This window comes from Gossypium hirsutum, chromosome D05 (assembly GCF_007990345.1).
Source record: "Gossypium hirsutum isolate 1008001.06 chromosome D05, Gossypium_hirsutum_v2.1, whole genome shotgun sequence".
Lineage (NCBI taxonomy): Eukaryota > Viridiplantae > Streptophyta > Magnoliopsida > Malvales > Malvaceae > Gossypium > Gossypium hirsutum.
Window position 1 is genome coordinate 22,323,745 of NC_053441.1, and position 19,944 is coordinate 22,343,688.

General features: G+C 33.3%; 1 protein-coding gene across 1 annotated transcript; it reads left to right on the forward strand.

Moving 5' to 3' along the window:
- Positions 1–3,421: 3,421 nt before the first annotated feature.
- Positions 3,422–18,643, forward strand: LOC107943759 (histone-lysine N-methyltransferase ASHH2). Its single transcript, XM_016877552.2, has 19 exons — positions 3,422–3,577; positions 3,735–3,791; positions 3,961–6,666; positions 6,844–7,045; positions 8,252–8,421; positions 8,557–8,636; positions 9,788–9,919; positions 10,052–10,168; positions 10,912–11,004; positions 12,938–13,015; positions 13,635–13,691; positions 14,670–15,450; positions 15,530–15,585; positions 15,759–15,838; positions 15,939–16,021; positions 16,097–16,176; positions 16,908–16,987; positions 17,076–17,121; positions 17,326–18,643. The coding sequence occupies exons 3-19, from the start codon at positions 4,014–4,016 to the stop codon at positions 18,448–18,450; spliced, it is 5,913 nt and encodes a 1,970-aa protein (XP_016733041.1). The 5' UTR covers positions 3,422–3,577; positions 3,735–3,791; positions 3,961–4,013; the 3' UTR covers positions 18,451–18,643.
- Positions 18,644–19,944: the final 1,301 nt, after the last annotated feature.

Here is a 19,944-nt window from a genome sequence, read left to right on the forward strand (position 1 = left end):
ATTTTACTTTTAATATATTTTTTAACATGAATACCCAATCATGAACTTGGGAAACGAGTAAATTCCTGGGATGTAATTTTCAATTGATTACGGAACTAAAAACAATAATTTGCTTATTTCAATTCTTAAAAAAAAATGTTCAGGAAATACATCTAAAATTTCAACTGAAACTTCGCAAATTAATCCAAAATTCCAACTAGTGTATTTTCACATTTCTTTATGGATAAAAAAACAAAATAAATATTTTTAGTTCACGTATAAAACATCTATGCCAAAACCAAAACAGATCAACAAATCTATACTTTTTGAAACCAATAATAGCAGAGCTTTAGAAAAAAAGAATGAAATCATCAACAACAACAAAACCCAAGATCTATTGAATTATGGGAAACAATTTACTTATGTAAAACAACTTAGGTTATGTAGGGAAAAAAAACTACCTTAATGAGTAGTGTTTTTTTTTAAACCGGACCGATAGTTAAATCGGTCATATCATCGATTCGTATCGATTCCTGATTTAATCGATTTAAAATCACTTTTCGAACCGATCTCCCACCAATACAACTGGTCTGACCTATTGATCCAATTCGATTCCAACAACCTTGGTGCTGAGCAATGAAAAATGGCAAAGACAATATGAGATGACACAAGAGAATTGTACCTAAAGAGATTGAGGCTAGAGTTTTTGATTATTGCAACAACAAAAAAAATAAAGAGAACGAAACAAAGGTAAGTGATTGGCAGAATTATGGACGATTATCAATTTTGTTATTTGAAATCATAAAATACAATAATATTGATCAATAAATCAAGTTTATTTCATATCCTTCTATAATCTTTTTGGAAAGAAAGATAAAATAAAATGAATTATTTTGCTCAAAAGGAAATATATAATGACTATTTATGCAAATTAACCTAATTTTTTCATTTAAAATAGTAATTTAACGTGTCACGTCATTGTCGTTACACCTAAGAAATAGTAGCAGTTCAATGAATCGGTAACATTAGTGACTATTTTGTAATAAATTAAAGTTAAGTGAGCAAAACATAATTTAAACCATACATAAGTGACTATTTTTGTAGTTTACCCTGTTAATTTTTATTTTGTAAATTTATAAATATTTTTATTAAGTATTTAGTAATTATATGTTTTTTCTTTTATTAAATCTTTCTTGTGTATTATCATGTCATCTTTTTGTTCTCATTCATTACAAACAGAAAACGCGCTAATTAATGAGTTTTATTGCTATCATTTTTGTCAATATACAAAAATTTGAAATTCAAAAGTACAAGAACTATGAACATGATCAAATTGGAGAACATTTAAGACTACAACTTTACGAATAATACAATATTAATAGCAGAATTTAACTAACCAGATTTAATTGTTACAAATTGAGTTAGGATTGAAATTTTAGAATTCGAATGGACTAAAATTAATCAAATTAAAATATAAATATTAAATTCACAACTTACACGATACAATGACTAATAGCAAATTTTTACCTAAATTTTAATACACAAGTATGCAAAAATTTTTGTTTGATCAAGTATATTACGTATACTAGAATATGTCACATCTACAATGTGAGTAAAATAAAACATCTTATGCAATAGATATTTTCTTTTAAAATTTATTCAACAATGATCATTGGTGGAGTTGTAAAGAACTTGCATATAAATATAATTAAACACCGTATGATTTTTAATTGCTTATTTAAAGATTGTATAAAAATTCGAAAAGACAAAAATATAATTATAATAATATTAATTATCATTTAAAAGAAGTGATATATTAGTTTTTTTAACCGAGTTGATAATTGGTTAATATATGACACAAATTCGATAAGAAATTTTATAATAAACATAGATAATAAATTTTAAGAAATTTTAACATATTTTATTTTTTATTTAATAAATTATTCTAATTAGATTCACATAAACATTAAATACAAATTGGTTTAAATAATGAAAACATTTTTTTATTTTAATTAAAATTAAGGCTTTTATGATAAAATAATAAAATAGGGTTTATCTATAATCTATAATTTTATAATATATAAAAAAGTACGAGTTTAAAAAAAAATTTGAACTTACGAAAATACTCTTTATTTTCCATCATTTTATTAGATTTATATTTAAAAATAAAAAATTGTAGTAAAATAGAAGTTGCGATAATAATATATTTAAAAATAATTACAATTTAATAGAAGTTCTGATAAGAATACATTTAAAATAATTATAATTCCATTGACAATTATTAGTTATAAAGTTTGTGCTAATTTAAAAATAGAGTTAATATTTAAATGAAACTCTAAGCATAAAGTATAGGAAAAAATTATGATAATTATAATTATAATTATAAAATTTAAATATAATTATTAATTAAAAGATTTTGATGTAAAAAAGTTGTGCTAATTTTAAAATTTTAAAAATATGTGTTAATTTTATTGATGTAAAATGTAGTTATTGCTTGAATAGAGTTTATTATGTTACTATTTTGAATAATATTATTTTGCATCAATGACATAAAGTAAAACTAATTGTAGGTTGAATACATTAAAAAATACATTTGAAAATTTTCCTATTATAATAATTAAATTGATAAATTAATATATTTTAATTATATAATTCAAACAAGAAATATTATTCTACATCGATTATTGCAATTAAAAATATAATATTGAAAATTTTAATTAAATATTAAATACGTAAAATCACGTATTAATTTAATTTAATTAAAAAAATAAAACATTGTATAATAGTTCAAGTGTTTTTTAATAGGTTTAATGCAAATTTGGTCACTAAAGTCTACATGTTTTGTCAAAATGGCATTAATTGTATTTTTAAACTTTTTTGGCCATCAAATTTTTTTTTTCAATCTGTTTTTTCTAACATATTTAATGAAAATACCATTAAAAAAGTTAACAGGGATGATATGAAATTTCATATGTGAAATATTTTTAATGAGATATAACTTATTACTTGGATAACCTAATAAGGTAATTGCACGTGGAAAATAACAAAATAAATAAATAAAACATTAAATTAAAAAACTCTTAATTTGAAGAAAATAAGCGTAATTATCTAAAAAAATTAACTCAGTAGAAAAAATCTCAGTAAATAAACATATGAAAGATTGAAACATGAAAAAAAGAACAAATATTGATGACAAAAAAAAATCAAAAATACAATTAGAGCTATTACGATAAAATATGTAAATGTTAGTGACTAAATTTATTATTAAGCCTTTTTAATAAATTACCCATTATTTATCTATTAAAAAACTGATAACTTCCGTTTTGATTCATAGTATATTTTTACAATTTATTTTTTGGAAGACAATAATCACAAAAATTCAAACCCTAATTTTTAAAACACAAGTCACTTCTCATTACGTTGTTCGTTGGCTTTATGGTTTATTTTTTAAAGCATACTGTTTATCCAAAAGCCCAAAAAAGGAATATAAATAAGCACTTCGCGGCGCCACCGAATTCCCTCTTATTCTCTCTAAAAAGAATGCGAGATTTTCTTCTTCAACGGCCTGCTTCGTCTCCTCTCTTCTTTACTATAATAGGTTTTTTTTTTTTTTTGCGTTTCCTTAATTTTATTTTTCTTCAACGGTTAACTATTACATTGTATTCTCAGTTTTTCCCCTTTTTCACTTGTGTCTTTCTGTCTGCATTCCTGTTATATATTCTGATTCTGAGATTAAGGGTTTTTGCATTACGCAGAGAAAGGGATTCTAGGGTTTTTCTGGTTTCTCCTCAGAGAAAGCGCGCTTCGAGAAGGTTATATTTAAAAACCTTTTATAAAGTTCTTACTGGGAATGTTTTGGTAAGGGGAAAATAGGCAGGGATTCTTTGGCGGTGAACTTGGGGGGGGGGGTGCATTGTTTTGGTGAGGGGGATATACTTGATTTTATTATTGGCGTTATTTTTCTGTTCTTTTATTATTTAGGTTGAAGCAATGAGTTTGCTGCTTTGTTGATAATTTGTTTGGGAAGAACTGAGATGTGTTTGTGCGAGAGTACGGCATTGGTTAACGAACCTTTGAGTGTAGTTGCTTCTGCAGAGCAACATTCATGCTCCGAGTCAATGGAAAACCTTGTTCCTGAGCCACGGGATTGCATTATCAGAGATTCTAGTGGGGATTCTACTGGAAATAGGTATGATGATACTGTGGTTTATTTGGAAGAAAACCGGGGTGAAAGCAATGGTGACAGTGCAGACTATTCATATGAAAATCATTGTGAAAATGTAGATTGTTCTGGTTTAAAGGAATTTTTGGGTGCTAGGATTGACGATCACGTGGCTTGTTTGAATGTAAGTCCAGGTAAAATTGATGTTCATAATTCAGAAAATGATCAGTTGTGCTTGGAAAACAGATTATTTTCAGGTAAATATGTTCCAACTGCCATTAATGGATCCTCAGGCTTGTCTCAGGATGAATATTCTGCTTGTTTGAGCAGTGGTACAGAGATTGATACTGAAATTTACAACAGAATTCAATCTGTTAAGGATAGTAACTTGACTTTGGAATCAATAGCCATTGCCGGTTGCAGGAGTGGCTGTGCCCAACAAAATGGCCAGAATGATAACAACATTGTCAGAGGTCCTCTTCTTGATGGGAAAAATTGTGCTTCATCCATGATAAAATCTGTTACGAGCAGTGAGATATCAGCTATATGTTGTGCCCAGACACTTTCCAGTTTACAAGGGTCAGGTGATTCAGTAAGTAGTTGTGACTGGCTGAACCAGAAAGATGATATGAGTAGCAGAGATCTCTCATTGGAAAGTTTTAATAAAGCTGTAGAAGCTAAAAGTATTGGTGATACATATAGTAAGTTATTGGCTTCAAAGTGTTGTATAAGTTCATTTGAGACATTACATAGGGCTGAATCATTGTGCACAAAGCAGAATGCACAAATTGACAATAAGAATTTTATCGTTCTATCAGGAGATAGTGTTGCAAAGGTTTCCGAGGAGAGGACTGACATTGCTGCAGGTGCAAAAGTTGAGACTTCAAGTGAAATAATGAATGCAGGGGATTCTTTTGAGCTCAGTGAAAACTCTCTTTGTGATAAACTAGTTCCTTTGTCTTGTCATCCATTTGATATTGTTGAAAATGGTTTGTCTGGAAGGTTGGATCCACCTGATTGTCTGACAAATGGTGCTTATGCTGCACTTAATTCTAGCAGTTCAATTGACTTTTGTGGACAAAGGCAAAATGAAGGGAAGGTTGTTATCAAGGCTGATTGTGTTTCAGAAATTAAACATCATCCTACAGAATCTTCCTCTTCTAGAAGAGGCGGCCGAAAAGGTAAGTCTAGTCAAAAGACTAATGCAAAAACTAGGAACTACAGGAACAAGCTGCAACAGCCACCTGAAAGTATTGAACTTCATTTTAGAGCTTCAAGAAGGAAGAGAAGCTGTTCATCCAGACCTGGTCGTTCTTCCATCCAGGGGTTGTTCAGTAATATTACACAATTTCTTGAGCCATGTGATGACCCTGAGTTTAATGAAGTGCAGAATCAAAAACCATCCAATGGTAGGGATGGCCAAGGAAGCAGGAAAAGTTGCAAAGATCAGTCTGGTCAAAGCATAAAAGGGTCAGGTGGGCTAAGTAAATCTTCAACCAGTTGCTTGCGCTTTAGGATTAAAGTGGGCAAGGGAGTTGGACCAAGTAATCTGAATAGTGTGGTTGCAGAAGTTGTTAATCTGCCGGTTTCTGTTGACACTTCTTTTAGTATTTATGGAAAGGGAACAGGTCTACAATTTCCAAAATTAGCCAATGTTGCTGAAGATAAAGTAGGGGAACTGGGTATTGAAAGGCAGTTTCTGAACAAGGAGGACCAAGAAAAGGTGAAAACATGCTTAGATGCTTCTTTTATGGATTTAAAACTAACAAACAATGTTTCAGGAAGTGCTGAATATCTTAAAAAGTATGCTGAAGATGCTTTAGGTGATTACCTTGTCAGTAAGCCAAATGCACTGGCTGAATCATCTGGAAGAGCAATAGATAACAAGTATTCAGGTTCTGGAACTTCACCAGATTCCGTAGTAATCAATTCAATTCCTGACGCCCAAGTTGGCTTAATACATCAAGAAGAGTTGCATGACCCTGTTCTGAATAATTCTGGTTTTCTTGCTTCTCCTGGAGGTGTTAAGAGTAGTATGGTTAGCAAGAAGGGAAAGAAGGATAATCATAGATCTCCTCGTACAGTCTGCTTAAGGAAAGCTAAGTCATCCAATAATTGCAGAGGTAGAACAAAAACAAGAGATAATGAATTTATCTCTAACAAGGCTATTAGTTCTTCCGCTGGTGCAAATTCTTCTAGAGGAAATGGGCTCGGAGTTTCTGAAGAGGCCATGAAAATGGATATTAATATGGATGCTAAAGCATGTTGTAGTCATCATGTTCCTGAAACAAAGAAATTTAAGAATTTGTCTTCCACTAAATACACACTGAATCAACTTTCCAAAAGTTCAAAATCTCAGGGAGTGAGAAAGGAAAGGTCCAAAGTTTCTGATTCAGCAGGTAGCAGGAAAGGAAATGCTTGTAAGCAGTGGGGAGATGAGTTGAAGTCTGTCAGTAAGATCAAAGTAAAGGAGAAAGGCTCTAATCAAGAGATTGTAACCAGAGGAGGAAAGCATCCACTAACAGGTACTGGAACTATAAGGATGTATACTGTTTCTTCCCTTCTATGTTATTGTTGTTACCATTATCTCTTTAATCTTTTCAGATTTTAGTTTTTTATTTTCTTATATCTTGCTGATGGGATAAAGTTGTAATAGAAGAAATTGGTGTTTGTTTTAATTAATTTTATGATTGATGCTGCAGGAAATCACATTTCAGATGATTTTGAGAACTCAGATGCTGGCAACAGCAGTGCATCTGCTTACATGACTAATATTGACTCGGTATCAGATGTCATCAAGCAGCACAGACAGCCTGATAATGCTTGGGTGTGTTGTGATGATTGTCATAAATGGCGGAGAATACCAGTTATACTTCTAAATTCAATTGATGAGGCATGCCGTTGGTATATTATCCATGCATAGAACACTTTATTATCTTAGAATGCAATTTGTATGAAAATTGTTATTCAGTAAGTGTTTTCCATGTTTGTTCTGTTGGCTTTTAAATGATTGACTAGTCAATCACTTGGTGACAACACATATCAGGTGTAGTATGCATCACCTGTTCATTTTTTAATCCACAGATTTTATGAACTGCAATGATCAAATTGGTTATTTATCTATGGATCTTGCACATTTTAATCACTCAATTTATACTTTTCTCAACTTATTTCTGATATCTATGAAATTAAAACTGGATCTTGCTTCCTTAGTTTAGTGAATTTATGGAAAATGCTTGGTAAATATATATACATTTTTCTGAGGTGCAATACAGTAATCTTTTAGATTCTTGCCACCATAAGTTTCACACTCAAAATTCTGACTGTTGCATGTTACTGCTTATATGTAAGATAAATGCAAGAACTTTAAGCCATGATATACTCATTTTAAAATCAGGATGCTTTTAACATATGATGAATGCATTCTTCTTCCCTTTTTCTTTTGAAAAGAAATGTGGAAGTTGTTTGGAATAATATGCTTTATTTATCCATCACTGTTTGTAGAGGTCTGCTCTATTTGCAGTCAGATTTTACCTTTGGGCCATTTTGATGGAATGGATGTAACGTAATCGATCCTCTCTTAGGATTTTCCACTACCTCTTATAGTTTTAAGGATGGAAGTTGTATCGGAACAGGCACTTAATCCTATCCGTTTTAATTCAACTGTTCATCATATAGAATTTTCTTTATGCTCTTAGGATTCCTGGGCCCTTCAGAATGTTTATATAGAAGATCTGATTGAGATATAGAGCTTGTGGTTTGTCGCATTTCACCTAGGCCAAAAGCATACTCAACCAACTTGTAGTAACACAATGGGGTGTTCTTTTGATGTATTAGTCTTCATAAAATGTGACATATTAAACTAATGTTTTCACTTCCAGATGAGCTATGTTGTATGATATGTTTTCCATTTCAAGTTTGTTTCCATTTCATATTTTTCAAATCTGTTAGCATGTTTCTGTCACTGCCATTTAAATCCATAAAAGTTATCGTTTTTCCTATAAATTTTTTATTATGTTTGTGACCTATTTTCTAATGCTTTTGTGGTTTTTATCTGTTTTTTCTGAGAAAATCTGTCTTAATTAAAACTTTCTGTCATTTACTTGGAAGGATCTGTGGGGACAACATGGATAAAACATTTGCTGATTGCTCAATCCCTCAAGAGAAATCCAATGCAGATATTAATGCGGAGTTGGGTGTATCAGATGCTGAGGAAGATGGTTGTGATGGTTTAAACTATAAGGAATTCGACAAGGGATTCAATAATAAACGTGTGACAGGTATATTTGTTGCTTTTGATAGCCAAATTGCATGAATTAACTGTAGATAGAAATGTTATTCCAGTTAATGATATCATTTGTCATGCTCCCTCCTTCTTGATATTCAGTTCTTACTCATTTTCCTATTTATTGCAGTGCCACCACCATCACATTTTTGGCGTATTGATAGTAACAAATTTTTGCACCGTGGCTGTAAAACTCAAACCATTGATGAGGTCTGAACCTAACTTGATTTCATTCAATGCTTGTATGCTTTTTAATCTGTAGCTTGATTCTTCATTCCTGCTAGTATAATCATCTCTTATCATTGTAATGCTAATAACGGCCAGTGACTTCCTCTGGTAACTCGATAAAAGTAGTTAGAAGTGTAAGATGGAACATTTTGGTTCTACTAGTGGCAGGTGCTTCTAAAGATTAAGTATCGGCAGTTTGAAGATTTGTTTGTCACAATTCAAATAAAATGCGTCATCTACCTTGGTTGTGAGGGCAGAACGATTTTATCTGTTAGCATATTAATTGTTTCAGCTCTTTTATTTTGTAAATTGTGGTTATTTTCATCTTTGTTATTAAGCAACTAAAGTTTTCCCTATACTTTATTTTGGTCACTCAACTATGAAAAGACAATTTGGTTGCTAATGTTCCAAAATTTTTAACTTTTTGGTCACTTAATCATTAAGAAGCTAATGGCTGGGCAGCTGGCATGTCAGATGACTGGCAATCTATGTCAACCTACGGGTAGCTTCTAATGGTAATTTCTGAAACCTTAGTGATCAAATCATAACTTTTCATGTTTGATGACCAAAATTTTTTTTTATTTAAAAAAAGAAAAATATTTGTTATTAAATATGCAGTTTACCCAAGTTTTGATGCTAAGTGAACTTGTCACGATTTCTAATGTAGTTTTTTTATTATTGAAGAAGTGTTCAGTCCAGATTGGTGGGCTCCTCTGTTTCTTATTCTTCCTTCTTTAGGTGGGTTGTCTTGGGGAGTATTTTCTGTATTTGAACAACTTTGATACCTTCTTCACCTGTTCTATTTTAGTGTCTGGCCTACACAAATAAGGTTAGACTTTGTACATTATATAATCTGCCCTTCCCCATCTTTGGTGAAGCTAGAATTTGATTCCAAGTCCTGGATAAACAATCTTTATCTGTTAAGCTTTTTGACACCTTTCTTTGCTTGCTTGAGTCATCTTTCAAACTGTAAGAAATATTGGTATACAGGCTGTCATAGAAGCGGGGAAAAAAAGAACTTAAATGACTTTATTATCTGATTGTATTCTCTCATTATTAGGTTGATAACTTTTGTGGTTATATCATCTGGGCTTGTGTTTCTGCAACCAACATTTCAGTTAAATTTTATGCAGATAATGATTTGCCATTGCAAACGACCTCCTGATGGTAACCTTGGTTGCGGGGATGAATGTCTAAATCGAATGCTGAACATTGAATGTGTTCAGGACACCTGTCCCTGCGGGGAGCTTTGCTCAAATCAACAGGTTCTTCCATTGTTTTTAGTAAATGAATTGTAGTACTCATTTTTTATGGTGGCTGTGTTACTAAGAGGATTTATTTTTTTCCTTTTAGCTTTTGAAGAGAATGATATTTTATTCCAAACATCTATTTTACAGTTCCAGAAGCGAAAATATGCAAAGATGATGTGGGACAGATTTGGTAGGAAAGGTTTTGGTCTGAGGATGCTTGAGAGTATTTCTGCTGGCCAGTTTCTTATTGAATACGTTGGAGAGGTATCTAGATTTGCTTTATATTATTTTAATGTTTGTTGATCAGGAAGTAGCTGCCTTTTTGAAATTGTTGTCAAATTCAAGTCTTGGCCATTTAAAATTATATTTTTGTATTTGTTAAAGCAAATGGTACATTTAATTTTGAGAAAACCCAGTCATATTTTGTTGAGGCTTCCACATCTTATGATGTGGTGCAGGCCAAATCACCAAATATACTGTTAAATGGGGCATGTTTAAAGCAATGTTCTGCTGTGTCATGGCTAGTGAGTTGAGCATCATTATTTAGTTGATATGGTATCTGCAGTGTTTTAAGCAGTCAAGGTCTTTGTCTTGTAAACATTCTTAATGGTGGGGATTAAGTATTCATGTTTTGGAGGAAGGATAATTTGGTCCATCTAGTCAGTATATGCGTTGATTATTTAAAGTTGTATCTTATCATATGGTCTGTTGGTTTTTTTTATTTATATGCTAGCGATTTCCCAAATTTAAAGACCAAGCAATTTAATCATTCCTCTTGTAGTCAACTGAAAGCTTCTCGTGCTTTTCATGCATGTGAAAGTCACATTTGCCGAAGGTCACTTTTGTCTAGGCCATATTAACCTTTTTGTTATAGTTTGCTTATTCCCTGTTGTTCGAGTATTTGGAGTATATGAAGTTTAATATGCATATGGCATTACCTCTACGTTCTAGAAAATTTTTATTATATATATATTTACCAATGCTGTTTCAATTATCTGGTTTATCAGGTGCTTGATATGCAAGCTTATGAGGCTCGACAAAAGGAGTATGCTTCTAGGGGTCAGAGGCACTTCTATTTCATGACATTGAATGGCAGTGAGGTTTACAATTTACCTTTCTCTAAATTTTATTTTTTAAATATTGTTGATACAAAATGTGGAGTCTGGTAGTTGGGTGGTTCATACAGTGCATGTACAGAGAGCTGCTGATAATTGCCTTTAGGAGTAAGAGATAGGTTCAGGTTGTTCGTTTTCTGGAAAAGAAAATTCCTCCATCTAACTGCAAGAGAGGTTTCTATACCTTTTGGAACAAGTGTCCATCATAGAAAGCTTACAGGCCGAGTCGGTGTGGGCCTCCTGCACTTATGTTTGGACGTGATCAGGTGGACAGGTGTCTCTCCCTCAAGTGTCTTTTAGTCTTGTCCACTAGACAAATGGTGAGATGGGGATGAAGAGTTTGACTTTCTAGCAAAGTCACCCTGGCAAGGTGGTCACAACCGCCAATAGATTTGACCAAGTGAGGTTCCTCTGACTGCGCAGGGTTAGAATCTCCAGCTATAACCCCGCTCAGTCTGATCATTTGGTCAAACCTGTTAGCCGTCATGACACCTCGCTAGAAAAACCCTGCTGTGACCAACTTGCGAGAGAGACCCTGCTAGAAAGCATAGAAGTTAATTCCGTACCAGCCGGAATATTCTGTTCCGGTAAGAAACCAGGACACATCCAAAAGTTTTGTTTGCTTCAGAATTCATTTGGTACAAGTTGTTTCACTTTGTTCCGGCCAATTTCGTCCATTCTGCTGGAATTTAGGGTACTGGGCAGTACCAAAATAGAAACTGTTTTTCTTTATGTTTTTCAGATTTGGAGATGACGAGGTTGGCTCTCGTTACTCACCATGTTTCATTTAAACTGTGATGAAAAATGACCATGCATCAGCAATCTTACCTGCCACGGATATAAGAGGAAGGAAAACAAAATAGAAGAGAAGGCAGGAGCTATGGCAAAAGTACGAAACCACACAATTAAATTAAGACAACCCTAGAAAAATATAGAAAGAATTGGGCTGGGCTTTAAGAAGTAAGTGCCGAAATATTAGGCTAAAAATCCATCTACATAACTTAAAATTAATTTTAGCAAATAAAATAGTTCCAAATATATATATTTTTGTAAAATATAAGGAGAATCTTATTTATATAAAATACAAATGTATTATATTATCAATAAGTCTGAAACGGTACACTGAAATATATTGGTACTGGTACATATATCAGTACTAGTCGAAAAACGGTATGTCCACCGGTACGGAATTGACTACCTTGTTAGAAAGTCGATCTTTGTCTCACCATTTATCAAGTGGACAAGACTACACCATGCGTAATAAAAGACATTTGAGGGAAAGACATCTCTCCCTATGATGGACACCTGTTCCAAGAGGTATAAAAACCTTTCTTGTAGTTAGATGGAGGAAGGACTTTCCTTTTCCACAAAGAGAACAACCTGAACCTACCTCTCCTACAGGCAACTATCAGTGGCTTTTTGCATGTCCATCATGTGAACCACCCTTAACTACCAGACTCCGCATTTGGTACTAACAAATATAATTTGCTATTGAATAGCTTGTGATTGCACAAAAGGCCATTGCAAATGAATAAAAATTTCAACTCTATCTCGCCTATTTGTTTTTGTTAATCATTTAACGCTCAGTACAGGTTTGTTCACATATCAAGAAAAATTATTTTGTTGGTTATTATTATTTACCTAGTAGATTGTTTTCATGATTCTTGTAACTGGGCATACTTTGGAGAAAGGTGAGGTCCTTACTTGCTTTTTTAGATTTGGCTTCCAATTTGCCGTTTATTTGCCCTTCAGCCCTGTGTTTGCTGCAGACTTGTAATTATCCATTCATCTTGAATGTGTTTTCGTAATTTTCTTTGTTTCTTCTGTATAACATTATAATTCATTCTGTTGTATGATTTTTCTGTCAATTATGCTTCTATGTTTCACTTTTGAGGAATTTTTTTTCCATTTCTTCCAGGTAATAGATGCATATGTCAAAGGGAATTTGGGGCGCTTCATTAACCACAGTTGTGATCCAAATTGCCGGACTGAAAAGGTAAATGGGATCCTTAAAATGTGACCATGGGCCTTTTGTTATCATATCAGTTAATAAGATGAGATTGTTTTTTCTAATAGAAATAGATTAGATGGAATACTTACAAATAGCAGAATGATGGGATCTTTTGGTGAAGTGTCTGCTTTAATACCTTTGTAATCCAAGCATACCTCCACTATATGGAACCCTTTTTCTAACTAAAATTTTGGTGGACAAGTTTATGTTAGAGGTCACTCTTTGTAACTTTCTTCTGGACTTGATTAGCCAAATCTACTAGGTGTCCTAATCAACTTTTTTCTTTATTCTTTTCTGGTGAGTTTGGGCTTCAAAATCTTGATATTACTAATATATTAATTATTAATGTGAAATATTGATTTTAAGCTTGCAATAAAGTTAGCTGCTTTGATTTGCTTTTTCACCCACTGACTTATGCACCTTTGATATTGCCTACTATTTTGCGATTTATTTTGACTTTTTGGACATCTATGTTCCATGAATATGAACATGGTTGTCTTGTTTTACTGAAATTTGCTTCTTAAATTATGCTTCTTTAACATGTTCATTTCATTTCAAGAAGGTTAACCTTTGTATCCATTATTTTTGTCTTTTCTCTGAGCAGTGGATGGTTAATGGAGAAATTTGTATTGGACTATTTGCATTGAGAGATATAAAGAAGGTATGCTTGCATAATATGTTGTTCTGTTACATCGAATCTCATAATTAACTTGTGGTTTGGTTCATACATGTTACTAAAAACAATAGTGTTTTTTTATATATATAAAAAACAACCGTGTTTGGTGCTTACTATATTCCATTTCTTCAAAATGATATATTTTAGATTTTGAAAATTATTTAGGGAGCTTACAATTTTATAATCCTTATTTGGTGATTTTTTGGGAAGTAAACCATGGAAATTGAACAGCATAAAGGAGGTTGAAAATTTAGGTAGATTGAAGGTGGAAAAATAGTAAGTACCTTTATATTGAGGAATAAACTGCTGAGATGCTAATATTGTCAAAGCAGGAGGAAGAAGAGGGACCTAACTTTTAAGATTGAACTCCATCTGGTTACATTCTGGGTGAAGAAAATTAGGAAAAAAAATTGATGCTAAACTGCTCTGTTCCAGAGGACAATGCATGCTTAATGCATACGATCATCGAGCCTTTTTTTTTGTGGATAATAAAAAGGGGAAAAACCAAAAATAAAAAATACATAAAAGGGGGAAAATGAAGAATTGGTGGAGAGACCGATTTCAATTGGTACTCTAAGGCACCAAGAAATCAAAGTTTTGATTCAACAACCATCAAGTTGATCAGTATATGTTGCAGATTTCCAATGCATCCTTTCACGGATCCTCAAATGTCAGAAAATTTAGTTCCAGGTAGCAGCATCCTTTGTGATAGATATTTAGTTAGTAAACCCAAAAAAAGGGAGGGTCAAGAGTCAAGAGAGTAATCTTAAGGCAAAACTTGAGCAAGCAGAATCTGATGTTTATACGACGAGTTTCTGGAGACTAGGGCACATGCAGTGAATCTGAAGAAATTGTATCTTGTCATGTCATACCTACATAAATTCTCTCTATGCTTCTCCTGTCTCCCTGTTACATGCATGGAAATCATCTTTTTATATGTTACAAGCTTGTTGTATTTGTCAGGGTGAAGAGATTACATTTGACTACAATTATGTGAGGGTATTTGGAGCTGCTGCCAAAAAATGTCATTGTGGTTCATCTCATTGTCGGGGTTATATAGGTGGTGATTCACTTAGTGAGGGAGTAATTGTTTATGATGATTCTGATGTAGAATCTCCTGAACCTATGATGCTTGAAGATGGTGAAACCTGGAATGGTTATGCTAATGTTATTTCTAGATCTAGTCCCTTCGTTGGTGCAGAAATGCAACCTGTGGAGAGAGTAATAACTGATGGTGTGAGAAAATTGGAGAAAATGCCAGAAGCTGAGGGCTCGGTTTACCATTCTGCTTCTGCTTCTTCTAAATTAGACATTTCAGCTGAAATAGAAGATTTGCAGGGAAATTTCCAGTTACCCATTGAACCTGAAGAAGTTTCCCCTTTGACAGCTCCCTATGAACCTGTTCAGCAAGATGATACCATTCAACAGAAGGCTATGAAGAAAACCTCACGTTTGATTCATATATTAGATACCTTTCTAAATATGTCAGACAACAAATTACCTTCTGTTTTTATTGATGCTAATAAGGAGTCAAAGTTTAACACAGCTGAAGACAAACGGGTTCCTCCAAAATCACACCCTCTGATGAAGGCATCATGTTTATCTAGCTCCCATAAGAAGGGGAAACTTAGTAGTAATTCTCTGAATGGAACTAAGGTTCGGATGATATCTGACAAATCTCAAGTGCCTTCTTTCAAGCTCAAAAAATTCTCGGAAACTTCTAGTTCTTGCCGTTTTGAAGCAGGTTAAGAATCCTTTTATGTTAGAATGAGATTGCCGTGCGGTATTATATTGTACTGATACATGCATTTGGATGCTTGCAGTGGAGGAGAAACTTAATGAATTGCTGGATTCTGAGGGGGGAATAACAAAACGAAAGGTTAGTGCGTTGACATCTTCTAAAAGTCATAGTGAGATGCTACTTGTTTGATGAGGAGTTAGGTTGACTTTCTTGAAATGCAACTTGCTTCTTATTCCACCCCCTGCCCTCCCTTTTTATTATTATTATTTTTATACTTGATTACGTTTCTCAGGCATTTTGATTTTCATCAGGATGCTTCTAAAGGTTACTTGAAGCTTCTGCTTCTCACAGCAACTTCTGGGGATAGCTGCAATGGTGAAGCAATTCAGAGGTCAATTTAGTTTCTCTTTGTTTGGATGCCTTGAAGACACCATATTTTGCGTTCATGCTTCAATTTTCCAATATTTGATTCTTGTTTTCTTGTAGCGCAGCACTCGTGAGCTTTCGATGATTCTTGATGCCCTTTTAAAAACCAAATCACGGTTGGTGCTGACCGATATAATTGACAAGAATGGTAGTGTTTCCTAACTGTTGCTATTGTCGCATCTTTATTGACATGCAAATAAATGGCTGTTGCTCTGCTTTTCAGGTTTGCAGATGCTGCACAACATAATGAAGAAATACCGAAGGGACTTTAATAAGATTCCGGTTCTTCGGAAGCTTTTGAAGGTGCGATGCTGGACATGATATTATAATTTGTTGTGATTAATAACCATACTTGTTAATTTGCATGTCATGTCAATTATTAATAACCATACTTGTGGAAAATTATTTTTTTCAACTCTAACCAAGCGGTGGATGAACAAAAGTACTTTTCTTTCCATTTTTCCATCTTTCCAACCAGGTCTATGGAATGATAATTTTTATTTATTTATTTATCTTTTCACTATTCTCCACTACCAATGTTTTATCTTTCCATTTTTCTGTGCACTCAACCAAGCATGGCCTAAGTCTCATAAGATTCATTGAACATGTAGCATTCATTTATTTTTATAGATAATATGTTTTGCTTACATAGTGTTTTATTCTAACTTCCATCATCAGTATGATTCTTTTTTTCCCTTTTTGGTTTGTGCAACAATTATATCTTGAATAACTAAAGAAGTCAACTTGAGACCGTTACTGCATTTGATTGCATGAGTTGTAAGTGTAACTAGGATATTTATATATCTAACTAACTTTGTGAAATCAATCAACTAACTTTGTGATTTCAGTTAATTTTAAGCATAATTCTATCTGAATATTTCATTTTCTTTGGGCAATAAAAAATAGTTTTTCTTATGCCGGTATCTGGAGCCTTTAAATTATGATGATCAAGTACCACTTATGAGAGCTTGAAAATAAATTACAAAACTCTATGTAAGATATGGCAAGACTACAGCTTGCAACTTCTTTTACAGGTTTTAGAATACTTAGCAAGGAGGAAGATACTTACGGTAGAACGTATTAATGGAGGTCCTCCCTGTGCTGGAAGGGAGAGGTTAGAGGATACGGCTGAGTTTGTTTTATTGAACATATTTTCAGTCCTTTTTATTTCCCTTTTCTGAAAACTGTACTTTCTCATGCAGCTTTTTAGAGTCAATACTGTCATTCACAGAGCACTATGACAAAACGGTATAATATTTCCATTATTGTCTTGTTTTTGAAATTTTATTTAACATGCATTCTTTGTTCACTAAATTTTCGATGATATTCAAAGGGAGCAATGGCTTCGAACTTATAGCTTCTGTATTTTGTTATTCATGGACTATGCCTCTTTTCTTGAATAGCTTTCTCTTGTGTGAATTTCATATCTAATTAGTCAAACGTGCTTTACAGGTCCATGAAATAGCTCGAAATTTTCGAGATACATGGATTCCAAAACCCTTGAGAAAACATAGCTACAGGGACAAGGTTGAGAGAAGGATGGAGTTTTGCAGGTACTTGGACTGTAACAGGGTTTCAGCCTCACACAATCATTCGCGGGAGCAGGCCATAAGATCTACTGAAGCAATTACCGTTGTTGAAAAAACTACACTGGATACTTCCCATGAGATTTGTTCCTCATCTCCCACAGGCGTTTGCCAAACCAATGGCACCAAAATTCGCAAGCGTAAAAGCCGCTGGGATCAGCCGGCAGAAACAGAGAAAATTGATTCACGGTCACCAAAGAAACATGAATATAGCCAATTAACCATTTTGGGTAAACCGACATCAAATCACATGAACAAGTTGAGTAGATGGGATAAAGAATGTCATGACATCCTATGCAAAGGTGAAGCCGTTAATGTAGTCAATGGAAAGCACAGGTTTCAGGGGGATGCTCCACCAGGGTTCTCATCTCCTTGCAGTGCATCTTTGGTTTCATCGACTGCTGCATTAACTGCCACTAGTTTTCCTCAACCAAAAACTTGTCAGTTGAAGTGTCCGGAAATGACCATCGCTCATCCACAGACGAGATTAATTTCCCGTTTGCCGGTCTCATATGGAATTCCATTACCCATTGTGCAGCGGTTCGGAGCACCAAAGGATGAAAGTGTAGAGAGTTGGGTAATTGCCCCTGGCATGCCATTCCACCCTTACCCACCTTTACCTCCATCTCCATGTCCCCATGGTAGGAAAGACACTCCACCTGTTTGTGCTGCTAACTCCATTGGAAATAATGAAGATGCAAAAGATGAGCAGCAGGACTGCTGTCGGCCTGCCACAAGTTATCCTGACAATAGCATTCGTAGCACAGCCCATTGCAACGAACCAAATTCTGAAATTCCATGTGCAAACATCCAACGTACATCGAAAAGAACTAGGGAATCCTCCAATGATTTAGGTAAGTACTTCAGACAGCAGAAACGAAAAGGGCCTCTGTGGCATAAATCCGAGTCCACTGGAAGCAAGCATAATAACATTGGTGGGACTAGCTTTCTAGATGTAGGGAATGTAAAAAATGATGTGAGAAATTCTTGATATTCAGATTATATAAACCTGTAGAGTTGAAGAAGGCAGCCATGACTTTTGTCAGCAGCCATAGTACCCATTCAACATTGATTAATGGTATATATATACGGCATTTGTTGCTCGGGTTAATGCCCGCACTGGAAATTTGTAATTTTATTCAATTTTCAGCTTGAAGTAATAAATCTTAGGTTGTGTTTGATTATGGTATCTGCCTTCTTACAAATAGAAACTTTGAAAGTAGCACTTGTCTTCACTTTTCCCTGGAAGACGATTATCGGACTGACCTTGGATCAAGTGTTTGTTAGGGAGTTCAGAAAATATTCGAATTTGAGTTCGTATTTTGTCAAAGTGTAATGTGAGTGCCTTTTGTTACGTTTGGTGATGTGGGAAAATCCTGTTTTACACATCTTAATCCACCTTTCAAATTTGTGCCTAAAACAAACCAAAAAATGGCCTTATATTTTTCCAGGCAAAACCAATTTTTATTGGTGGAATGGTTTCAGAATTAATAGATTCATTGAGTGGCTATGGTTTGTACTTAGAGGTGCCACTCGTGGTGGGGTAGAGACCTTTACATGAGTGGTAAGTTCGTCATCTTTGATCCTTTGTAATTAGACTTGGTGCCTTTTCTGGTAACCCAAGTCTTTGTGGCGGGAGGGACAAGCGAGATAATCGGTGTCTTATTAAGTTTTGCTTTCATTTTATACCAAATTTCAATTCAATAAAATATTTTCTTCAAATTCCATTCCTCATAAATGTGATGAAAACTTGTGTTACTTAAATGAGAAAGATAATTTATATTTACTCGGAGTTGAATAATATGAAATGAAATTGTTTATGGAACTTTTCTATATTATGATTCTAATAAAATATGATTGATGTGAATTTTAGAAAATTATCTTACACAATTTTATTTACATTAAAAAGTAAGGATTAAAATCTTAGAAAAGTTAATATATTTGGTAGCATTTTCTTGAAAATGTGATGTTACTTTATCGAATTACTCTTACTAAATAAAAGATAATATTTATGTATTTTAATTTTTTTATTAATAAATATTTGAATTAAATGTTTAATAATAATTTTCAATAATCTTTATCATTAACAAAATGTTTGCATTGATCCACAAGGTATGATTTCTGATGTTTTGGTCAAATCTAATATATGGATACATTCGAAAAACATTTTTTATATTAACTCAAGATTTTGAATATGCACAATTTGTAGATTTTTTTCATTACACTGGTATATTCATATATCATATTTATGGCTTGAAATTAACTTGTCTATTTTTTATAACAAATGAAAATCTAAATATTTACTTTGTGGTAGCACATGTGTATGACCTTTTACAAAGGAAAAAACGAATACGCATAACACAATTTACAGATTGAGAATAAAATTTTAAAAAAAATTTGGAACAACGAATAGCAACCTAGTTTTTCTTTTTGCTATGAATAAGTTAATACTCCAAACCATAGAAGTTAATTCTGTACCGGTATT